Source organism: Pezoporus flaviventris, unplaced genomic scaffold, assembly GCF_033815535.1.
Source record: "Pezoporus flaviventris isolate CSIRO_AGI_PZ_B2104156 unplaced genomic scaffold, CSIRO_AGI_Pfla_v1 ptg000007l, whole genome shotgun sequence".
Classification (NCBI taxonomy): Eukaryota; Metazoa; Chordata; class Aves; order Psittaciformes; family Psittacidae; genus Pezoporus; species Pezoporus flaviventris.
The window spans coordinates 3,495,447-3,516,044 of NW_026892555.1; the positions used below are offsets into that span (position 1 = coordinate 3,495,447).

The 20,598-nt window shown below is 45.2% G+C and overlaps 2 protein-coding genes across 26 annotated transcripts in view; one reads left to right on the forward strand and one right to left on the reverse strand.

Annotated features, from left to right (window-relative positions):
• DENND3 (DENN domain containing 3) overlaps positions 1-20,598 on the reverse strand; it is a 410,308-nt gene that overhangs the window by 202,073 nt on the left and 187,637 nt on the right. The gene's annotated exons all lie outside the window — the stretch shown is intronic.
• PTK2 (protein tyrosine kinase 2) overlaps positions 1-20,598 on the forward strand; it is a 201,502-nt gene that overhangs the window by 87,439 nt on the left and 93,465 nt on the right. For all 25 annotated transcript variants that reach the window (XM_061447653.1, XM_061447654.1, XM_061447661.1 and 22 more), the window contains 2 exons: positions 8,657-8,823; positions 15,884-15,971. In XM_061447653.1, the coding sequence (XP_061303637.1) occupies positions 8,657-8,823; positions 15,884-15,971 (255 nt within the window). The remainder of the gene's footprint in view (positions 1-8,656; positions 8,824-15,883; positions 15,972-20,598) is intronic.

Here is a 20,598-nt window from a genome sequence, read left to right on the forward strand (position 1 = left end):
CTGTAAGAAATTCAGTGCTGAGTTCAAGCTGCAGTTACAAATCCTTGTTCTAAGCAAAAACGTGCCATAGCTTTGTATAAAAGCAGGATCAAAAAACCAGGCAAGGAGCAGTTACTGGGGACTTAGCTTAGTTTTTAGCTTTCTTATGTGCACATTAAATGAGATTGTTGTTTCTAAAAGTAATGGGGTTTTTGTATTGTTCTTTCCTGATAGAGAATGTAATGGGTTGCTTTTAAACTTTGTTATTTCAGTCACTGTGGTCCTTTACTTTATTAAACCGGGATAGTGACTGTTGAACGTGCAGGTACTCCATAGTAAAGATCCAGCACTGAAGTATTACCATGTCCTGACATTTATTCTAGCAACAGTAAACCCGTGTTGGAGGAGAAGCCTACATTCCATTGGAATGACTGCTGTTCCAGCAAGCTGAATAATTTAAGGTTAAAATAACCTTTAAGGGGTTTTATGCCTTAGTTTTATCATCCCCCCTTCCTTTTGTGGAGGAGCTGGTCTGCAGTAGAACTACATAGAATTACAGACCAAGGAGGAGGCTGGTGCTGGGTTGGGCCTTTGGCTTGTTCCCAAGGAGCTGTGTAAGGATATTCAGAGGTGAATGTCTTTGAGACAGCTCTGCAGTGCAAAGGAAATGCAAGAAGGGTTTTCAGGGCTACTCCCTGGTTAGCACAGCTCCTCTGGGATGGCAGCCCAGGAACCCTTCCAGTGTCCAAAGGAAGTCAGACACTTGGTCTGGAATCTCCAGGGGAGCCAAGTCAAGGTGAAGCAGAGGACTTTGGGGAATGTACTGATACCATGGGGAAATAAGGGTGGGACTTTCTCCACTGAGCTGTGATTTCTGACATCTTCTGTTTCCAACGAAGTCGAGTTTGTCAATGGAAAGGATGTTTCTGAGAGTGAAAGATGAGAGGAAAGGCTGTTTTCTATGTCTTTTATGGCTTCCTTAGAGTGCATACCTTCTATACCTTAATCTTTGATCATGCAGGGAAACCCTTTTCATTACAAAACTCGTGTTAAGCTCAGATGAGCAGGGCTTAGCTTTCTTTAAGCAGGTAGACTGAAGGTCTGATTTCATTGCTGTTTGACTTGAAATACCTTTAACCGAGACAACAGTGTGGCTGTACATGGGCCTTGCTTTGAGAACTTCTGGCTGTGGCCCTCTGCTTATCCGGGATGGATTTAGTCCCTCAGAGACAGCTGTTTCCTCAGAGGGATGAGTGTTTTCTGCAGTGGATTCAAGGGCAGCTTTTCAATTCTTGGAAATGCTTTCTTGGATTTCAAAGAGCTGGCATGCTTTCCGTACCCTTTTTTTCTCCTTGGCATTATACTGAAGACATGCTTCATTTCCAAGAGAAAAAGGGAAAATAAGGCTTTTATGAATGTGCAAACAGTGATCTCCTACCACAAATGTGTATATAGATAGCCATGCATTTGCTGGAGGAAGAAAGGCTGTTTATCTTCCCTATTTATCTTGGCATGGCTTGTTTGGATGTGTTGTCTACGTGCATATTCACAGAGAGGGATTCGCAGCTTTGGGGCTGGAGAGGATGCAGGGCATGCTCTGCCCTGTTCGCAGCCTCAGGTGTGGCATGCAGGAGGGTGGGTGTTGCTGAGATGGAATGTCTTTGGTCTCCAGTGCACCCTGAAAGCAAACACTGCCACCACATCTGGATCAGCAGTTAGGAGTAAATCACCTCTGTGCTTTCAGGAGATGGGGTTGAAGCAGAGTTGGATATTCCATATCAAATATATTCTGTATTTGATAAATGAATGCAGTGCATTTAGATTGAGGGCTTAGAAAGGAGGCCCTGGAAACGTGAGCCCTTATAGGTGGCTTTAAGTGGAAGCTGCATTCCCACCCCAGAGGTGCCCAGCTTGCATCCATTACACCTTCTTTTAAACATCTAGTCCTTAGAGCTTATTCTTGAGTAGTAGTTGGGAGAAGTAAAGATGACATTATTTATGTGGAAATAACAACCAGACTTCTCAAAGTAGGCTATTACCAGACGTGTGTCATACCTTGAATCACACACAGGTTGATTTTCTTCCAGTTCTGTCTAAAACATGAACAGATAGAGATGGCATTAAAACTTCAGCTGCCAGCTTTGTCCTTACCTCTGGAGTTGGAGAGAAGCATGGTCAGAACCCTTTCACACATAAAATGCAGTGTCCAGTGCCCTCTTAACCTGTTCATCATTCAGATGTCTTTTCCCCCCTTTCTCTGCAGTAGCACCCTGACATGGTGGCTTCTTGAATGCTGACAGAATAAGCTCAAAAAGCAGAAGGAAAAAAAGAACATCCTTAGCTAAGGATATATCTCATTTAAATTTGAAGTCAAGGGGCATGACTTGCCTGTGTCCCATCTCGGCATCATGGGCAAAGACCAGAGCAGTTTCATCAGTTTCCCTACTCATCTGCAGAGTCTTATTTTTCATAGGTAGAAGGCATGGATGTGGGATTGGAAGACTGTGCATTCCAAACTGGAACTTCGTGGGAGGAGAAGGAATTATGAGGGAGAGAACTCTTCCCTGTGAGGGTACTGAGGCGCTGGCACAGGGTGCCCAGAGAAGCTGTGGCTGCCCCATCCCTGGCAGTGTTCAAGGCCAGGTTGGACACAGGGGCTTGGAGCACCTTGAATCCTGAATGTGCTTCAGCCCTTCTCATGGAATTCCAACTGATTCTGTGCGAAGGCCTGAATCATATTCAGCCAAGACGTCACTAAAGCAGTTTATTGAGCTGCATTACTGTGTTAGGATTTGTTGTTCTTTCCTGTTTGCCTCTCTTCAAGCCCCATCATGTTGCTGTACTTTTATCCAGCAATACAGGAGACCTCAGTATTTGGAGATCCAGTTTGCAGTGGAGGAATGGAAACAGACTCCACAGTTCAAATGATGCCCTATTAGACAAGCTGTCTTCTAGCACCTGTGCCAGCTTCCTTCTTGCTGTTTGTTTGCTCATGCTGTGACCTTAGCTGTGCTGGCATAGGTGGTGTGACTGTTTGGCAACCTCAGTCCAACGTAAAATGAATGATTGTCTTAGCGTTGCTCTTAATCCAGATCAGTTCTGCATTCTTGTTACCTGCATCCTCTTGCAGACTGACAGAGTTGAGAACACTGCAGGAAGAAAGGAAATAACCTGTTCCTGCTGGCACTGCAGTGCTGCTGAGGGAATAAGGTATTAAAGCCTGATTTGTGAGCATCCCTCAGCATCCACTGCAGCATTCCTGCTTTCCAAACATTGCTCGAGAAGGACATTGCCTGTCTTGAAAAAGGGGAAGAGGTTTGTCAGTCTGACCTCAGTCACTGAGAGCACCGACTGTGTTGTTATTAAATACGTGCCTCCCTTCTGAGAACTTCTGAGTACCAAGAACTCAAACCTATGGACCTGCAACTGTAATCAGTATCAAGCCAGAAGGTATATGGTCTTGTGATAATCTAATTCTAACTGACAAAAACCACCTTTGGTCTTTAGAATGCTCGTGCAAAATACTCTTGATATCCTCGGATGAGACACACATCTGAAATAACGTAGCACCTGGATCTGTGGATGGCTTCAAGTCAACAGCACATCCTCCATTAGCGTTTAACCATGCAAATGCTGGATCCAGGGGAGCTCTCAGACTTTGCAAGGATAGGGGACTTTTTACAAGGGAATGTAGTGACAGGGCAAGGGGAAATGGCATTAAGCTGAAAGGGGGCAGATTTAGATTAGATCTTCGGCAGAAGCTCTGACCTGTGAGGGTGCTGAGGCGCTGGCACAGGGTGCCCAGAGAAGCTGTGACTGCCCCATCCCCGGCAGTGTTCAAGGCCAGGTTGGAGACAGGGGCTTGGAGCAAGCTACTCTAGTGGAAGGTGTCCCTGCCCGTGGCAGGGGTTGGAACTGGATGAGCTTTAAGGTCCCTTCCAGCTCAAACCATTCTGGGATTCTATCAATTTCTAGTGGGTTCTTGATGTAAAGCTTCTGAAATTGTCAGCATTTAAAGTACTGTTATTTGGGAAGTGTGCAGTAGGATCACAAAAGTGCTGATTCACCTGAGAAGGCTGGAATGCTGCTCCAGCTCTGCTCCACCAGTGCTCTCAGTGTGTGCTTGGAGGTTCCCTGTGGAATTACGAGTGAGTGTGGAGAGGTGCTTTGGGTGACAGATCTGTGTATGGCTTAAGCGACAGAGACACTGAGGCACTTCTGTGGATGTGTTGCTTGAGTTGATGGTGTTGCATGGTGACAAAATCCCAGGCACCAGAATAAGGTGTTTTCAGGCTATAGTTTCAATGCATACTTGTTGTGGGGCTTCAGTGGCAGAGTTCTTGTTCAGCTGGATCAGTTCCCCAGTCTTGTTTATTGTATGAGTGTCCTGGGTTCAGCAGTAGCAGTCATTTTTCTCCTTCTTGGTAGCTGGTGCAGTGCTGTGGTTTTGACTTTCAGGCTGGGAACAGCGCTGATAACACCGATGTTTTTAGTTGCTGCTCAGTAATGTTTACCTTGACCAAGGACTTTGTAAGCCTCATGCTCTGCCAGGGAGGAGGAGAAGCTGGGAGGAAGCAGAAACAGGACACCTGACCCAAACTGACCAAAGAGGTATTCCATACCACAGCATGTCATGCCCGCTGTATAAACTGGGGGCAGTTACTCGGAAGGGCTAGATCAACGTGCACAAATGTGTTTGCTGGATCAGTGCAGGAGAGAGGAAGTAGCACAAGAATGAGAAGAGGAGGGATGTGGGCCTTTCTCTTTGAATGTCAGACATGGGCTCATCAGATGACGACCTGCCCTTTAGTGCTGTGAGGGGATGCTAGAGCTTTCCTTCATGGAAATTGTAAATCCATTTGCATCAGAGCTTTATAGTTTACTTGTGTCCAGCTTTTCATTTAAGCTCCCCATATAATAACACCCAGGATTATATACTTGATATATAAATAGCATTTGCCATATTTGAAGTGCTTGACAAACTTCAACACAGCGTCTTGTGTCAGAAGTGCTACTTAGAGACTTTTCCTAGTGCAAGACACTTTCTCCTTCCTACTAAATAGGGAAATGAGGTTTACAGTCACACTGGGATTATATATTCCAACTTCAGTTCACTCACTGTAGCACATCAGCTTTGTTAATTTACAAGCAAGCAGTTCATTTCCCCTCAGTTACAGAAGCACAAGGTATTGCTGATACATGCAGGAAGAGCACAGGGGATCTGGTGCCTTTCGGCCTTTCTCTTGTCTTGATTTGTCAGCAGCCTCCTGAACAAACTGTGCTGGAAATTCTATTTTGGGGCACATTCTGCTAATTGAGGACAAATATTAATCTGGTTTTAAAATGAGCTGTGTTGAATATATGTGGGTTCTTCAGACAAATGGGGAGGAATGAGCGCTAACCAGGTTTCTAGCTATTGAAAAGCTTTATGGGAATTAAAGGGAGGGAAAGGGGACCCATCACTTCCCTATTAGTGATAGAACTTCCTCTGAGGACTTCCCATTCTCTTCTGCTCAGCTGTACAGCCTATTTTATGGTCAGGATGTACATGTTAGCTCTGGAAACCTAATGAAAGTTAATGTGATTACAGGCAACAGCCCTCAATGGGCAGATCGTGGTGCGACTTCCTTACAGTTGGAGGGTGTTTATGACAACAGAGACATGAAAACTCCTCATGGAAACTGATATTCGTGTGGGTATCTTGCATATGTCCAAAGTGAAATCTGGAGGAGGCTTCTGCTGGAGTCAAGTTTGTAATCCAGGTTGAAACTTTGGTGTTCCTTACCTGCTTTTCCCCTGCTCAAGAGTGCATCTGAGGAGCTTCCTGAGCTACAGGGCTGGTTGTAGTGGGGTCTGCAGAGACTGCAGGTTTCTTTAGCTGTGCTTCCAGTTAAAGGATCATCATGGCACGTCCCGGCAGGATCTTAGTCACTGTTGTGCAGTGGTTAAGCAGTTCAGCTGTCTGCAGACGGCTGATTAAGCATTCTGATCACTACCCCAAGGAACATCAGGCATGCTTCTGGCAGGGCTCCTCATGTTGTGGCCATGAAAGACAAGAGAAGCTGTCAGCCATCCTGGAGGGATGGCGGTGGTTTTGTTTGATGCTCTGCTTGCTCTGTGGAGCCTGTCCAAAACACGAGGAGACTCAATGTGTTGTTTACCACCCCATTGGAGTTAGTGACCTGATTGTGGCTGTGGTGCCAGTGCAGGTCTTGGACATTAATCCTGTGCTGTTTGGGAATAGCCGCCAGATAAAACAAACCCTGTCCCGCTGCATGGGAACTGTTTATAAGCTGCACTTCCTCTGCTGTGAGTTCCTGTTGCTGAAGGAACCCACTGGTGTGGTGCTGGTTGATGCTGATAGAAGGTGTGGCTTCAAATCTTCTAACACCCAAATTCTCTGGTTTGTTAATTAAAAGGAAATAAGTGGATAGATGTTTCACTTGAGAGGCTTCCCCTGCAGAGCAGCTGTTCTGAGTGTGCTAATCTCCACACTGGCTTATTCCATCAGGTTTAGGTTCTGGCTGTGGTTTGTTGCTATCTGGAATCAGCTCTCAAATTAAAATGAAGAGAAGCCCCTTAGGGTGTTTGTTCCGCAGAAGGGCTCTGGGGAGACCTTACAGAAGCTCCAGTGCCTCAAGGGGCTACAAGAAACCAGGAGAGGGGCTTTGGACAAGGGCGTGTAGGGACAGGACAAGAGGAATGGCTTTAACCTGCCAGAGGGGAGACTGAGATGAGCTCTTAGGCAGAAGCTCTTCCCTGTGAGGGTGCTGAGGCGCTGGCACAGGGTGCCCAGAGAAGCTGTGGCTGTCCCATCCTTGGCAGTGCTCAAGGCCAGGTTGGACACAGGGGCTTGGAGCAAGCTGCTCTAGTGGAAGGTGTCCCTGCCCGTGGCAGGGGGTTGGAACTGGATGAGCTTTAAGGTCCCTTCTAACCTAATCCATGCTATCCTAAGTCTCCCTGCCACATGCCAGACATAGTTTGCCACATGCATCCTGTGTGCTTTGCTGTTTGTGTCCATCTTCCAAGTTTGGGCTCGCCGTCGCTTGGCAGTGGATGTCCAGCTTCTGGACACGAATGAAGACAAAGGGTGCTGGGAAACACAGTGGTACCCACAAAAATGATGCTTCTGAGGATGCTCAGGCCACTGCTGTTGGAGGCAGGGTGCTGGGCTTGATGGAACCTCTTTGGATTCAGACTCTGTGAACTTACTGAACACAGGTTGTGCTCCCTTCTGGAGAGTCTTTATTGTTTCTGTACATTTCACTGTGTTGCTACTGCAAGATTATTTAAAGATTGCAGTTGGAGAAGACGTGTGAGCTGATCTAACAGCTCGCTCTCGCCTCACCAGAAGCACGATTCCCCTCCTACATGTGTCATCTTCCCCCTCTAGTCAGATTTAGTGCTTCCTTCGTCTCTTTTGCGGTTTTCTGCTTGCTTTCCTTGCAGAATTGGGGTCTGTAACAATTCCTTTGGGATATGAAATCATGAACTTGGGGAAACAGTTTCATGCTGTAAAAAAACCTTTTGCCTCGCTCACTCCGGGAGCCCGAATCTGGCTCCTTTAGTACTTACACTGGCACGATGTTGATGTGGCCTGAAATTCAGTGCAAGAATCATCAGCTCGTGCATCTGTGTGTATATGTGTGCTTGTGTATTATATGTATGCTTATACACAGAATCAACTCAGTTGGAAAAGACCCCTAAGATCATCAAGTCCAACCTTACACACTCCCACATGAGCTCTTTCAGGCCATTACAGGGTCGGAAGCAAAGGACTCTGAACTCCTGAAGGAAGCAGTGTCTGGGAGCAGTGATAGCCCGTGCTCCTGCTGAGCTCTGAACTGTGCAGTGATGGGGATGTGCTGCCTTGCAGAGACAAGCCTTGTCTCCTTGGGGTTGTAGGCAGCGGCTCTGATCGCCTGCTGGCTTTCTAATGTGGCTAAGAGGAGGACAGCCTGGCAGGCTGCACCTTGCTAATCCACGATCCAGTAACTCATCTCAATTTTAGTTACTGTGTGTTGGAGCTTTCTGACGCGGATGGGAAACAGCAAAGTGTTGTCATTCGTTCTAAAGGTTCCTTTCTTGAGCAGAGAGCCTCAAACACTGAGATTTATCACAGTGCAAACAAGTGGGACATTGGTTTTGTTTGAGAATCTGCCCAAATAATTGTTGCTTGCCTCCTTTTATAAGGGATCTGTGCTGAGTCTCGGGAGAAAATGAGATGGGGGATGAGGAGGAAGGAAACCAAGGGGCTGTGATGTGACTGACCAAATCCTGCTGCTGGGGCATTAAATAGGATGAAAGTCTGAGATGATTTTCCATTTGTAGATAGGCAATTCCTAAAAGGGCTGGATGTGGGGTTTTTTGAACAAATATGTCTTGCTTTCTTCCTCAAATGTACTTTTATATATTGGCTTTTATATTATTCTGTTTTGCATAGAGGAAAAAGCAGCTTAATTCTCTGAAGATGAATGGAAATGTGTTTACTGCTGCTTTGTGGAGCCATGCTGGGAAAACGTCAGAGGTTGTAAATGCTTGTCTGAAATAGCAGCTTGCAGTGGCACATGTTTGGTGTTCTTATTCAGGCTGCTACCTGATTTATTGCTTAGTGTTTTGTATGAGTTATTCCATGGTAATATTTCACATGGTAAAAGTGTGTGTTTCTCTGTTTTAGGGCATAATTCAGAAGATCGTGGACAGTCAAAAAGTGAAAAACGTGGGCTGCTATGGGCTACGGCTCAGTCACCTGCAGTCTGAGGAGGTTCACTGGCTACACTTGGACATGGGGGTATCCAATGTGAGAGAGAAGTTTGAACTAGCCCACCCTTCAGAGGAATGGAAGTAAGGCTACAAATCTGTTCAGTGTCAAAACGGAGTCATTGAAGTCTTTTTCCTTGTAATAAAACTCTAATTGCTTCACAAAGAAAAATCTACTTGTGGTGGAAGGGTGGGGGGGAGAAAACCACCAAACTTATCACAAAGGTGTAAGTGGTGATGGGATTCTTTTAAAGGGTTTTTGTTGTTGAAAGGAGCTTCCTGCAAACTGAAGAGAACAGATAAGGGTAACTTGGGATTTAGAGGAGGCATAATGTAGGAACAGAAATCATAGAATGGTTTGGGTTGGAAAGGAGCTTAAGATCATCCAGTTCCAACTGCCTGCCATGGGCAGGGACACCTCACACTAAACCATGTCACCCAAGGCTCTGTCTCACCTGGCCTTGAACACTGCCAGGGATGGGGCAGCCACAGCTTCTCTGTGCCAGCGCCTCACTGCCCTCACAATAAGGAACTTCTTCCTTGTATCTAACTGAATTGTTTCAGTTTGAACCCATCACCCCTTGTCCTATCACTGCAGTCCCTGATGAAAAGTCTCTTCCCAGCATCCTTGTAGCCCCCTTCAGACACTGGAAGCTGCTCTGAGGTCCCCAAGCAGCCTTCTGAGTCATCTTCATGTTGCACATTCTCTTCTGTCCATGCTGCATTTTATTGGTTGTGGGATGTGCATCAGTATTTTCCCTTCTGTATCTCACAAGAAATTTTTCATCAATAATCCAGTAAATTAGAGAATCCAGGAATCCTTTCCATGATAGTAGTGCTGCATGTAAGGTATAAATAATTTATGCTGTGGACATTTGTTCCATAGTGTACAAGTGTCAGTTCCATTTATATGTGCCATTGCAACTTGCATTATACACATTACAGAACCAAGTTAAATCAGTTTTACAAGCAGAGTTTGCTATTGTTTTGAAGTTTGTGCAAAGGAATTGTATAAATACTCAGGAAAGAGCTATGATAAGCTGTAAATTATTCAGTACCTTTCCAGGGTGTCATTTAATGTTTTATCACATGTACGCAGCCTGACATACCTTTTAAACCCATAGAGATTTGCTGTGCGTAATCAAAACACCGCTGTCATATTTGTAATACCATAACACAGAGTGTTTAAGATCATATGACAGTCCTTGTAAAAATATTTAGATTAGTAAAGGGGGCGAAGTCTTGGAATGGTTCTTACATTAAAAGCTTCCTATAGTTTTAATAAAGCAGTAACTGCCTCTTATGTGATTTGTTTGGGGGTTTTTTAGTCATCTAAATTCAAAGGGCTGTGTATTCACAGTGTTCAGAACTCAGATCTCAGCCCTTCTCCTGCACTCATCCAGGTACTGGAAGTTACACTGATTGTCAGTAGGTTGTACGTAAAAAGCTACCAGAGTAAAATCAATCTCCTCTTCATAGGCAGCTTTTGTTTGATGCTGTACAGTTTATAAACTGCCAAGGATGAGCTAGCAAAGGGGAGATACAGGGATATGACTCTGCTTCAGATCACATGGCTGTAGTTAGAGTTTAGGAAGGTTAAATAACAGTGAACAGGTCACCCAGAGAAGCTGCGGCTGCCCCATCCCTGGCAGTGTTCAAGGCCAGGCTGGACACAGGGGCTTGGAGCAAGCTGCTCTAGTGGAAAGTGTCCCTGCCCGTGGCAGGGGATTAGAACTGGATGAGCTTTATGGTCCCTTCCAACCCAAACCAGTCTGGGGTTCTATGACTTGAGGGCAAGGTCACCCCAAATTCTGTCACTTCACTTCCTATGGCAAACAGTTCAGTTTGAGGAGCACTTGGGATTCAGCTTTGCCAGTGGTAACCTCAGTTACATTGCAAAAGATGAACAGGAAATCACTGCTTATGGGAAGTCTTTTTTCCCCCATCCTCACATTTGCTTTTACATAGCACTCTGACCTTCTTGCTGTAAAAAGACCTGTATTTTGCAGGAGATAGCAAAGGGCTGAACTATCTTCTGGTGCTTTTTTGTTTGTTTTAAATCACAATCTGTACTACTAATATTACCTTTTCCTACCAAGAAGAAAGATTGGCACTAAAGGTCAGACAGAAACCTTTCATTGACTGTGCCTGCCTTCACTGTACATTTACTTCAGGGATGTTTGTGCTTCTTAACTGGATTAAACCCAATATCCTTCTTCCATTTTATTTTGTTCTCTGGCAATGAAGATAATTCCATCCAACATCAGAACATTCCAAATGCATCTAAATCGTGGTGGAAAAATGCTCAGAGTTACGGTTATTGGAACCTCTTGGTTTGACCAGGAAATAAGTGTTCTGGAGTCTGCTGTGGTTTGTGTCATGTTGGGTAATGCTGTCTCACTTCTTTGAGTTAAGCAGGATTTAGCACTCCAGAAGAATTCGAGTGTAATTCCATGCAATTGCTTTAGAATAACCATAGTCTTCCCAATGCCATCTGAGGGTGTCACTCATCACTGAAATCCAGCAACAGTGCTGCTGTTGGGTTCTCTTGTGATAGAATAAACTGGTAAATGTTCCTTAAGCATTTGCCTGTAGTGATACCTGTGCATGTGAGGTGATCCCAGATGACAAGTGAAATGCAAACAAAATCCCAGGGCTTTCTTAATTTCATTTTAAATTTCATTTAAGGCAATAAACGGAGTGGATTTGTTTGCTTCAGGTTTCCTCTTTGTGTTTATGCTTGCAAGGCAAGTGTTAAACTCACTTCCTGATGAAAAGCTTCCTCTTATAGTAGTATTAATAGTTTTAATGATTGGATGCTTTCAAGGGCATGGGGGGGGGGGGGGGGGAACGGGAAAGAGCCTTTGTCCCTTCATCTTCACCTCTGTACTGTTAGGTGAACCAGGGGTAGCAGGATGTGGGACTCTTAAATCTGAAATAGCATCAGCTCTCATCATTTTTTATAGTACAGAGCCTTAAACAGCAGTCACAGGTGTCTCTAAAGATGATGTGTGCCCCAGCACCATTCTGTTTGCTGGTCGTCTTTGTCCCATGGAAATCCCAAGATGTTCAAGTAACACGTTGTATGTGTTAGAGCTCTCTGTGTTCCCCAAGGGGTAGACACTGTCTGTTAGCTTTGTAGACAATGCAGGTCCTTGTAACCAGGTGACATTCATGCTTTGGCTCTAACAGGTAGCAGGTGTCCCGTCCCAGTCCTTAGCAGTCCCCTACTATAAGTTACAATAGCTGCAATACAAATGCCTTGGCACTGGCACAAAGCCCAGACCACCTGCAGAATGATTCAGTGAGTTAAGCTGATCTTACAGCTCTGTACCTCTTTTCCTCCACAGTGTGACTTCTCCCCTCTTTTGCTTCCAGTTATGCAGTCCTTTTCTTCTTTGAGCCTTAACGCTCATCTAATCCTTCAGCAAGCTGATTCAGTTCATTACACTCACACAAGGCTCTTCCTTTGTCTGCCCTTTTTGTTCCCATTTTCTCCTTTCTCATTACTTAACTGTTGATGTGAACTGAATCGGAACCTGCTGGAAGCGACCTGTGTGCTTGGGACTGGTGAGATAATTTCTTTCAGTGCCTTTCAGAAGGTTGTTGTGTGGATGGAGCTCCTCTGGGGGATGTGCAGCAGGTTGAGTGAGCCTTTGTGGGTGATGGTCAGAGGAGAGGCTACTTGGTATAGGTGGGAGATGAAGAACCTGTAACCAGGGTAAGCAAGTGGACCAAGTGTTCTTTAAGCAATCCAAGGAAGTCTCCAGATCAGTGATTCCAGGTCTTACTGGGCTTTAATGACCCTGACACTGGAAAGGAAGCACAACAGGATGCATGCTCCAGCATGTTCCTGGGTCTCTTGGAACAGTTCTTTGCATAGGTGCAAGGATGGTCTACAAAGTGATGCTCTCCTGAATCCAGTTCTTGCAGTGTGAGCCTGTGCTGTAGTGACCAAGAAATAGTGGGGTGCCAGCTCCAGAGGGAATGAAAAGGGACTGTGTCATGGTGTAACTGCAGCAGAGTACAGATCCCAGGTCTCCAGAGGACTTTCAGTGGGAATCCTGTAGGCAGCATCTCTCAATAGTTGGATAATCCTTCTGGCTTTAACAACTAAGTGTGTGTCTGACTGCTTATGTGGTCTGGTGCAGACGCAGAGCAGTAAGTAGAATAGTAGTCTTCCAGTCATAGTTCTCTCAACCGTAGGGGATCATCAGCTGGGATACTTGCTCAGAAGGCAGACCTGGTCTGTGAGAAAGGGACTCGTCGATCCTCATCACTTGCCTGCATTTCAAAGACGGGATTTAGAGGAAATTAAAATCAAGCCCATCCTTGAGTTGACCTTTGGAAGTCAGCTTCTTCATTCCCATAGGCATAGGCAAAGCTCAGGTTATTAATGGGTAATGAAGGTCACTCTCAGTGACTCTCAGCCAACAGCCAAACTGCTTGGCCCTACCTTGTTTCTCAGGAGATCCTGTTGCAGAAAGCAGTGCTTCTTATTATGGCTCCTCAGTTAAGAAGACGAGTCCCTGTAAAGGAGGAAGAGTGCTTTTCCCATGTTTTCTTTATTCCCAAGAGAAAAGGCAGTCGACATCCTAGGATCATAGAATCATTTAGGTTGGAAAAGATCCTTAAGAGCAAGTCCCACTGTTAACCCAGCACTGCCAAGTCCACCACTAAACCATGTCCCTCAGCATCACATCTGCACCTCTTAAATATCTCCAGGGAGGGTGACTCCACCACTGGCCTGGGCAGCCTGTTCCAATGCTGGACAGCCCTTCTGGGGAAGAAGATTTTCCTAACATCCAATCTAAACCTCCCCTGGTGCAGCTTGAGGCCCTTTCCTCTCGTCCTATTGCTTGTTACTTGGGAGAAGAGACCAACCGCCCTCTCTCCATCCTGTCAGGCAGTTGTAGAGAGCAATAAGGTTCCCCCTGAGCCTTCTCTTCTTAGGACTGAAACCCCCCCCGCCCCGGTCCCTCAGCCGTTCCCCATCACACTTGTGCTCCAGGCCCTGCACCAGCTCCGTTGCCCTTCTCTGGCCCTGCTCCAGCACCTCAGTGTCTCTTTTGTAGTGAGGGGCCTAGAACTGAGCACAGGATTCAAGTATCATGGACTAGATCAGGGTGACTGAGACAGTTTGTGTGCTCTATGTAAGATCATCCAGTTCCAGGGACACCTTCCACTAGAGCAGCTTGCTCCAAGCCCCTGTGTCCAACCTGGCCTTGAACACTGCCAGGGATGGGGCAGCCACAGCTTCTCTGGGCACCCTGTGCCAGCACCTCAGCACCATCGCAGTAACAAATTTCTTTCTTATGTTCAATCTTAATCTCTTGGGTGTTCTCCACCTCTCTCATACCTCCTACAGTCCAAAGGCTTTAGTTCAAGAGCATGTTTTCTGTGCACAAGAAGACTGAACGTGCAGTTTTCTTGATGAAATAATCCTGCCATGCATGGAATAATGTTCCCTGGTTTGTACACAGTGTGTGTGTCTGTTTGCAGTTTCTGAATTCCCTTTTTCCAGTGATTTCTATTGAGCCAGTATATTTCCAGTGGCTTCAAAGCAGAGGATACCGCAGCTCCTGTTGCAGTGGAATCTTCAGCAGCAGCAACTCCTAGTAACTTCCTATCAAATCCCCATATAAGTCTTTGATTGCAGGCAGCCAAACCACTTGCTGAAGGCCTGCTAAAACCAACAGATTGAAATGTTGCAGTATTTGTTCTTACCATCCTGAGGAGCTTGTTAAATAGACTTATTTTTGGGTAGGGCTGTAAAGAGTTTCATGCTTCCGATACTGTACTGGCACACCCAAAGGGACATTTGTTATCGGTGCTTCATGGCAGGAATGTGTTAGAGGAGGAAGCGTGCAGTGTGTGTCAAACATTGTGGGCTGTTACCACAGGATAAGCAATAGTAATAAATTTGAGGGTTGGAAGCAGAAGTTTAGGGTTTGAGAAGCAGTAGAAGTTTGGAACAGGTCATGGATCAAGGCCAGTTCTGAATCTCCTTCACTCTGTGGTGTACTGTTAACTTGGAAAATAGGACTGTCACATCAAAAACTGGTTTGCTCAGCCTTTGCATACATCTTGATGATGAATAAGGAAGTAGGAAACCTTCGTACAGAGAAATTCCTTCTGGAACAGTTCAGAGGTGAATATTGCAGCACTTGATCAGAGAAGGAGTAGGGTCATGTTGTCCCAAACATAAGAGGGCTACGGAGATGCTGTGAGGGCTGGAGCTCTGCTCTGGAGCCAGGCTGAGAGAGCTGGGCTGGGTCAGCCTGGAGAAGAGAAGGCTCCTGAAGGGGAGACCTTAGAGCAGTTCCAGTGCCTAAAGGGGCTGCAGGAAACCTGGAGAGGGGCTTTGGACAAGGGCCTGTAGGGACAGGCCAAGGGGAACGGCTTTAACCTGCCAGAGGGGAGACTGAGATGAGCTCTTAGGCAGAAGCTCTTCCTGTGAGGGTGCTGAGGTGCTGGCACAGGGTGCCCAGAGAAGCTGTGGCTGCCCCATCCCTGGCAGTGTTCAAGGCCAGGTTGGACAAAGGGGCTTGGAGCAAGCTGCTCTAGTGGAAGGTGTCCCTGCCCGTGGCAGGGGTTGGAACTGGATGAGCTTTAAGGTCCCTTCCAACACAAACCAGTCTGGGATTCTGTGTTCTTTGAGTAAGCCCTGGTTTTGTCTGTAGGATGTGGCTCCTGGTGAATAACACTGATTGCTACTCTTACTTGCAACTGCAGGATTTGTGGTGTTAAGTACCATGCTTGTCATAACCAAGGAGAAAAGCATTTGTATGGGGTCATATCAGTGGTTATGGCAACTTATCTGCTATCACTGCCTAATTGAGGTCTCTCTTCCCATGGATCTGAACCTGGTTGTTATCTGCTTCAAGATTTGATTCTTCAGTCCTCCCTGGACCTTTGAGAAGGTGATGACAGAGGTCCTTTGCAGGCATCTTTATGAAATGTCGGATACTACATTCCAGTTGAGTTCTCCGAGTAGTCAAAAGAGGGATTTTCCTTTTAGTTTTCTGGCTTTATTTTGATTTGATCCTTATTTTTAAGTGTTTGAAGAAGTGCTTTATGTGTGAGGTAATCTCAGTTACTCTTTCTGTCTGCCCTGCTTAATTCTCTTTTTCTTGCTTTCCAGATATGAATTGAGAATTCGATACTTGCCAAAAGGTTTTCTAAACCAGTTCACTGAGGACAAACCAACTCTAAATTTTTTCTATCAGCAGGTATGTTCAGTTCTGCTATTCCTGAATTTGGTGGGGTTTGGGATGACTTTGCTGGATTTGACAAGTTCTGGATTTGTTTATGCAGAGAACATAACTGCAGAGACAGAGTAGATTCAGGGTTGCATATATGAAGCAGAAAGGGCAGGAAGCCCATGGCATCCTTCTTCAGAAGTGATTAGGAATGTTCCCCAAAGCCAAGCTAATTCTGCAGTTGCTTTCTTTACTCAAATCAAAGTTACTCTTGTTCAGCTGACTTCTTATTGTTATTTCACCCTTTATTATTGCCAGTGTGAAGAAGTGGGCGGTTTCACTAGAATTCATTGGAATTACAGTGAAAACATGTTTTTTTTCACTCTTGAGGTTACTTTCATGCTTTGAGTATTGGTTACTGATTAGTAAAACTACAGAATAGTAAAAGTCTCTGTATATTAAGGACCTAAATCATACTTTTGTTCACTTAAATACTTCAAATCTGCTTTTAGACTGGGAAGCTCCAAGTACAGCTTCATGCAGGTATCTTTTAGAGGAGTCTGGACTAGGATGGTTGTAGTACTCCATAAGAATAGACTTTTAAGAATCCATGCATCTGTGAAAATTCCAACCTATTATTTATTTCCTACTTGTTAGGTGGGTCTTTCCTGCTCTGTGTGGTATGGTGTTGATGTTCTTATGCTGCAGTGTTGTTAAGAAACAGTTTGTGTTACTAATGGAGACAAATTGAACCAGATAGAGGTTTTTTTGTCACAGTTTTAAGCAAAACTATATGGAGGATTAGTTGTAATCTGGATTATTTAAAGGAGTCATTTTCTAGAGTATTGTCGTGGTAGAGGTGGAATAAGGTAGGAATGAGAAGCAGGGCAGTGTTGTCAGCTTAAATGGCAGAGCTCATGAACTACACCAGGAAAGCTCTGGAGTTTAGGTTTGAAATAGGATTTAGTTTCTATTTTTATAATACCTGATGCATTTTGTTGTGTTAAAGGAACAACAAATGACATGGCGATAATGCTACTCAGGTACCAAAGGCTTCCTCCACCAAAGAAAACTGTTCCTGTGACTCCTTTTTGTTGTGTCTCTGCGTCACTCAAAAATACCCTGATCCTGGATTGCTTGTTTGGGATGAATAAACCGTGAATAAACCATGATTCTTGAGCAACACCCACTAAAATTAGGCTGTAACTGGAGCTGGTCCAAAGTGTGGCACCCTTCCGCCCTTGTGAGCAGACACGCTTGCAGATGAGGAACCAATATTTCTGATGAATTTCACATTACTTCATCTGAAAGCAGAATATATCCACTAACGTGCTCATACTCGTTTCTTTAATGTCTTCCAGCCCTTACTGTACACAAACACACCTGCTTTAGGTAGATGACTTGATTTCTTGAATGTGTGATGAAGGTTTTGTATTGATGTATGACAGAGTTGACCTCTGAGGAGACAATTGCAGTGCAGTGATTCTCTGGATGTAGCATCTTAGATCTGGGTGATACACTGTTTCAACCTAAAAATATCTGGATTTTGCCAACTTTCTAGTACTGCCAGGGGTTCTTGCAGAAACCACAAAATCCTGTTCCCTTTCACTTTAGCAGCAAGTGACTTTCTTCATACTGGCTTTAAACATAGATTTTATAGTGATAGAACAAGGGGGAATGGCTTTGTGCTGAAGGAGGGGAGATTTAAGTTAGGTATTAGGAAGAAGCTCTTCCCTGTGAGGGTGCTGAGGCGCTGGCACAGGGTGCCCAGAGAAGCTGTGGCTGCCCCATCCCTGGCAGTGTTCAAGGCCAGGTTGGACACAGGGACTTGGAGCAACCTGCTCTAGTGGAAGGTGCCCCTGCCCGTGGCAGGGGTTGGAACTGGGTTTGGCTTTAAGGTCCCTTCCAACCCAGACCAGTGTGGGGTTCTATGATTTGTGTTTCCCATGATACAAAAGTGGGTGATGACTTACAGAACGATTTGCTGCACTCTATCATTACCCAATAGCTGGGAAGCTTCCTGCAGCATCCTCTCATTTGTGCCTCAGAGAACTACTTTTTTAAGCAAAGAATTTAAATTGCCAGAGGGATGTTTTTTAACGTTTTGTGAGAAGCACATTTTTACTAAATTGGGGGAAATGATGAGAAATAGACCCAAATGGCTCAGAATAGCAGAAAGGCTTAGAAGGTCATCAGGAACTGACATGCAAAGGCGAGAGCTCCAAGTATGTGATGATGCCCTGAATCCTGCTTCTGTTCCATAAGGAAAATCAGAGGTTCTTGTCTCCTTGCACACCATTTTTGTTTCACTTCCCCTTTCTCCTCCGCCTTACCCTTAAGTATTTCTAAATGCAGTTCTTCAAAAGTCACTGTTCTTTTTGCTAGGAAGTATTTGGGTCTCCATTGTCATGGAAATGAGGCACACACATTTCCAGAGCTGTCATTCTTTGTCCATGACTGTTTTGCTCCAGAAGTCTCACTTGGCCTCTTGAATACATTAGGAAAAAAATGACTTTTCTCTGATGCAGCGTTAAGGCAACACCACTGACTCAAGAGAAGGCAGCAGGAAATGGATTTGAGCGGTAACACTGCATTATAACGCAGAGTGACAACGGGGGGGGGGGATGTGGAAAACCAGGGAAAGATGATTTTTCCCATTCTGTCTCATTGTCATTCCGGCAGCATTTTAACATCCTCTTTGCTGCCCACAGCTCTCAGACACATCGTGTTGTACAGAGGCAAGAACAGCAGAATGTATGGGGGGGTGGGGGGGTGGAACTAGATGATCTTAAGGTTCTTTCCAACCCTAACTATTCTATGCTTCTATGATCATACGTTGCACACATGGGTATCACAAGCTTTCTGCACAGAAATAACCACATTAGATAATGAACATAGGACTTAGTTATAGAACTCTGACAGAATAACATTCTGTAATCAAATTGTGGGTGTAAGTAGAAGTCGAATACATTGCTGTGTCACGTATTATAAGAGAGAAAATAGGAGATTTAGAGGACCAGATGCTGCCCATGGCTAAGTCTTTCGAGATGAGGCCGAGAACCTATTTCTAACTTGATAACATCTAAACACATGTTGTCTGGCTTATTAAAAATGTATAGCATCAGATTAAGAGTTCATGAGGAGGAAAAGAAATCTGGTGACCTGTGTCACCCTGAATGGTCTGTGGGGTTTAGAAAATGAGATTTTCTATTGAATGTGAGCTGCAGAGCAGTGGTATTGTCGGAAAAGAAGCCAAGTTCGAGTAAGAGACTAAATCCTCAAGTGATCTTCATCTTCCAGAAGAGCACAGAACGTTTGTAAAGATAACAAAGCATTACCTTAATCACTGTCAGCAGACGTGGTTTACTCATACAGTTAACCCAAACCACAGTTACCAGGCTGTTAAACTGAAAACTGGCAGGTTTCTCACTTCGCATGCATGACTACTCCCATTCACTCCACCGAGCGCATCGCCCTGGATAAACTGGTGCAAGCATCTCAGTCTTCTCGGCTTGGGCTTAATATGTGAAATGTTGTATTTCATTTTCCCCTTGATTTTCACTGTTTTAGAGATGCTGTGAGCTGGTTTTTGTTTAGATAGTCTTGATTTCCAAGACTCCTGAACAAGTGAAGAACCTGTGAGCAGGACTGCGGGTGCAGCCATTTGTCATCGGTGGCTGTCGTTCTGCCATCTGCAGTGGGCATAAGCTGGTCTAATTGGAAGTGTAAAAGCAGGGCACTTAATGAGGCTTTTCGTAAGAGTGCCCCTGGATTGCAATCTGCACAGCAAAGGATTAACATTAGTGTGTGTGAGGGGGGAATCACACAACTTGTGTGTAACATCAGGGTTAGTTGTACTAATACTGGTACCGTGTGGTTCATCAAAGCAGAGAATCACAGAATCCAGGTTGGAAGGGACCTCAAGGATCATCTGGGCCAACCTGTCTAGGCAAAGCATGACCTAGATTGCATGGCCCAGTACCCTGTCCAGCTGAGTGTTGAAAGCGTCCAGTGCTGGGGAGTCCAGCACTTCCTTGGGGAGAATTTCCCTCTTGTGTCCAGTTGGAATCTCCCCAGGAATAACTTGTGCCCATCACCCCTGGTCTTTTCCATGTGACTCCTTGTAAAAAGGGAGGCTCCACATTCTTTGAAGCCACCCTTTAAATACTGGAACATGGTGATGAGGTCTTGCCTGAGTTTTCTGAGGGCTGAACAAGCCCAGCTCTCTCAGCCTTTCCTCATATGCATCTTGTGTTTCAGGCTGTGCTGCAGCTTTGAGATGGGGTAGAGAGGCTGACACTTAGTCCATCCCTTTTGACTGGAGGAGATGGGTGTTCAGGACATGTCATTTTACATTCCCGTTGAGAGCTCTGATCAACAGCCTAATGCTAGAACTGTGTCTTACCTTTTACTGCTGTTTGGAAGGTGTCAAAGGCAGTAGGTGAGTCTGAGGTGTCTTCCATTCAATGGAGCATTTAGGTGGTGATGCAGCGCTGTCTTTATTATTCCCCTGGCCCCACGTGCTTACAGTTTCAGCCAAATCAGGCAGATTGGATCCCACCCAGTGCTGGGAGGTTCAAGTGTTCACAAATCAGGAAACCCCAGATTTATGGCTGCCTGCACAGTTGGCAGATGCTCATGGCGTGGTTTTTATGTC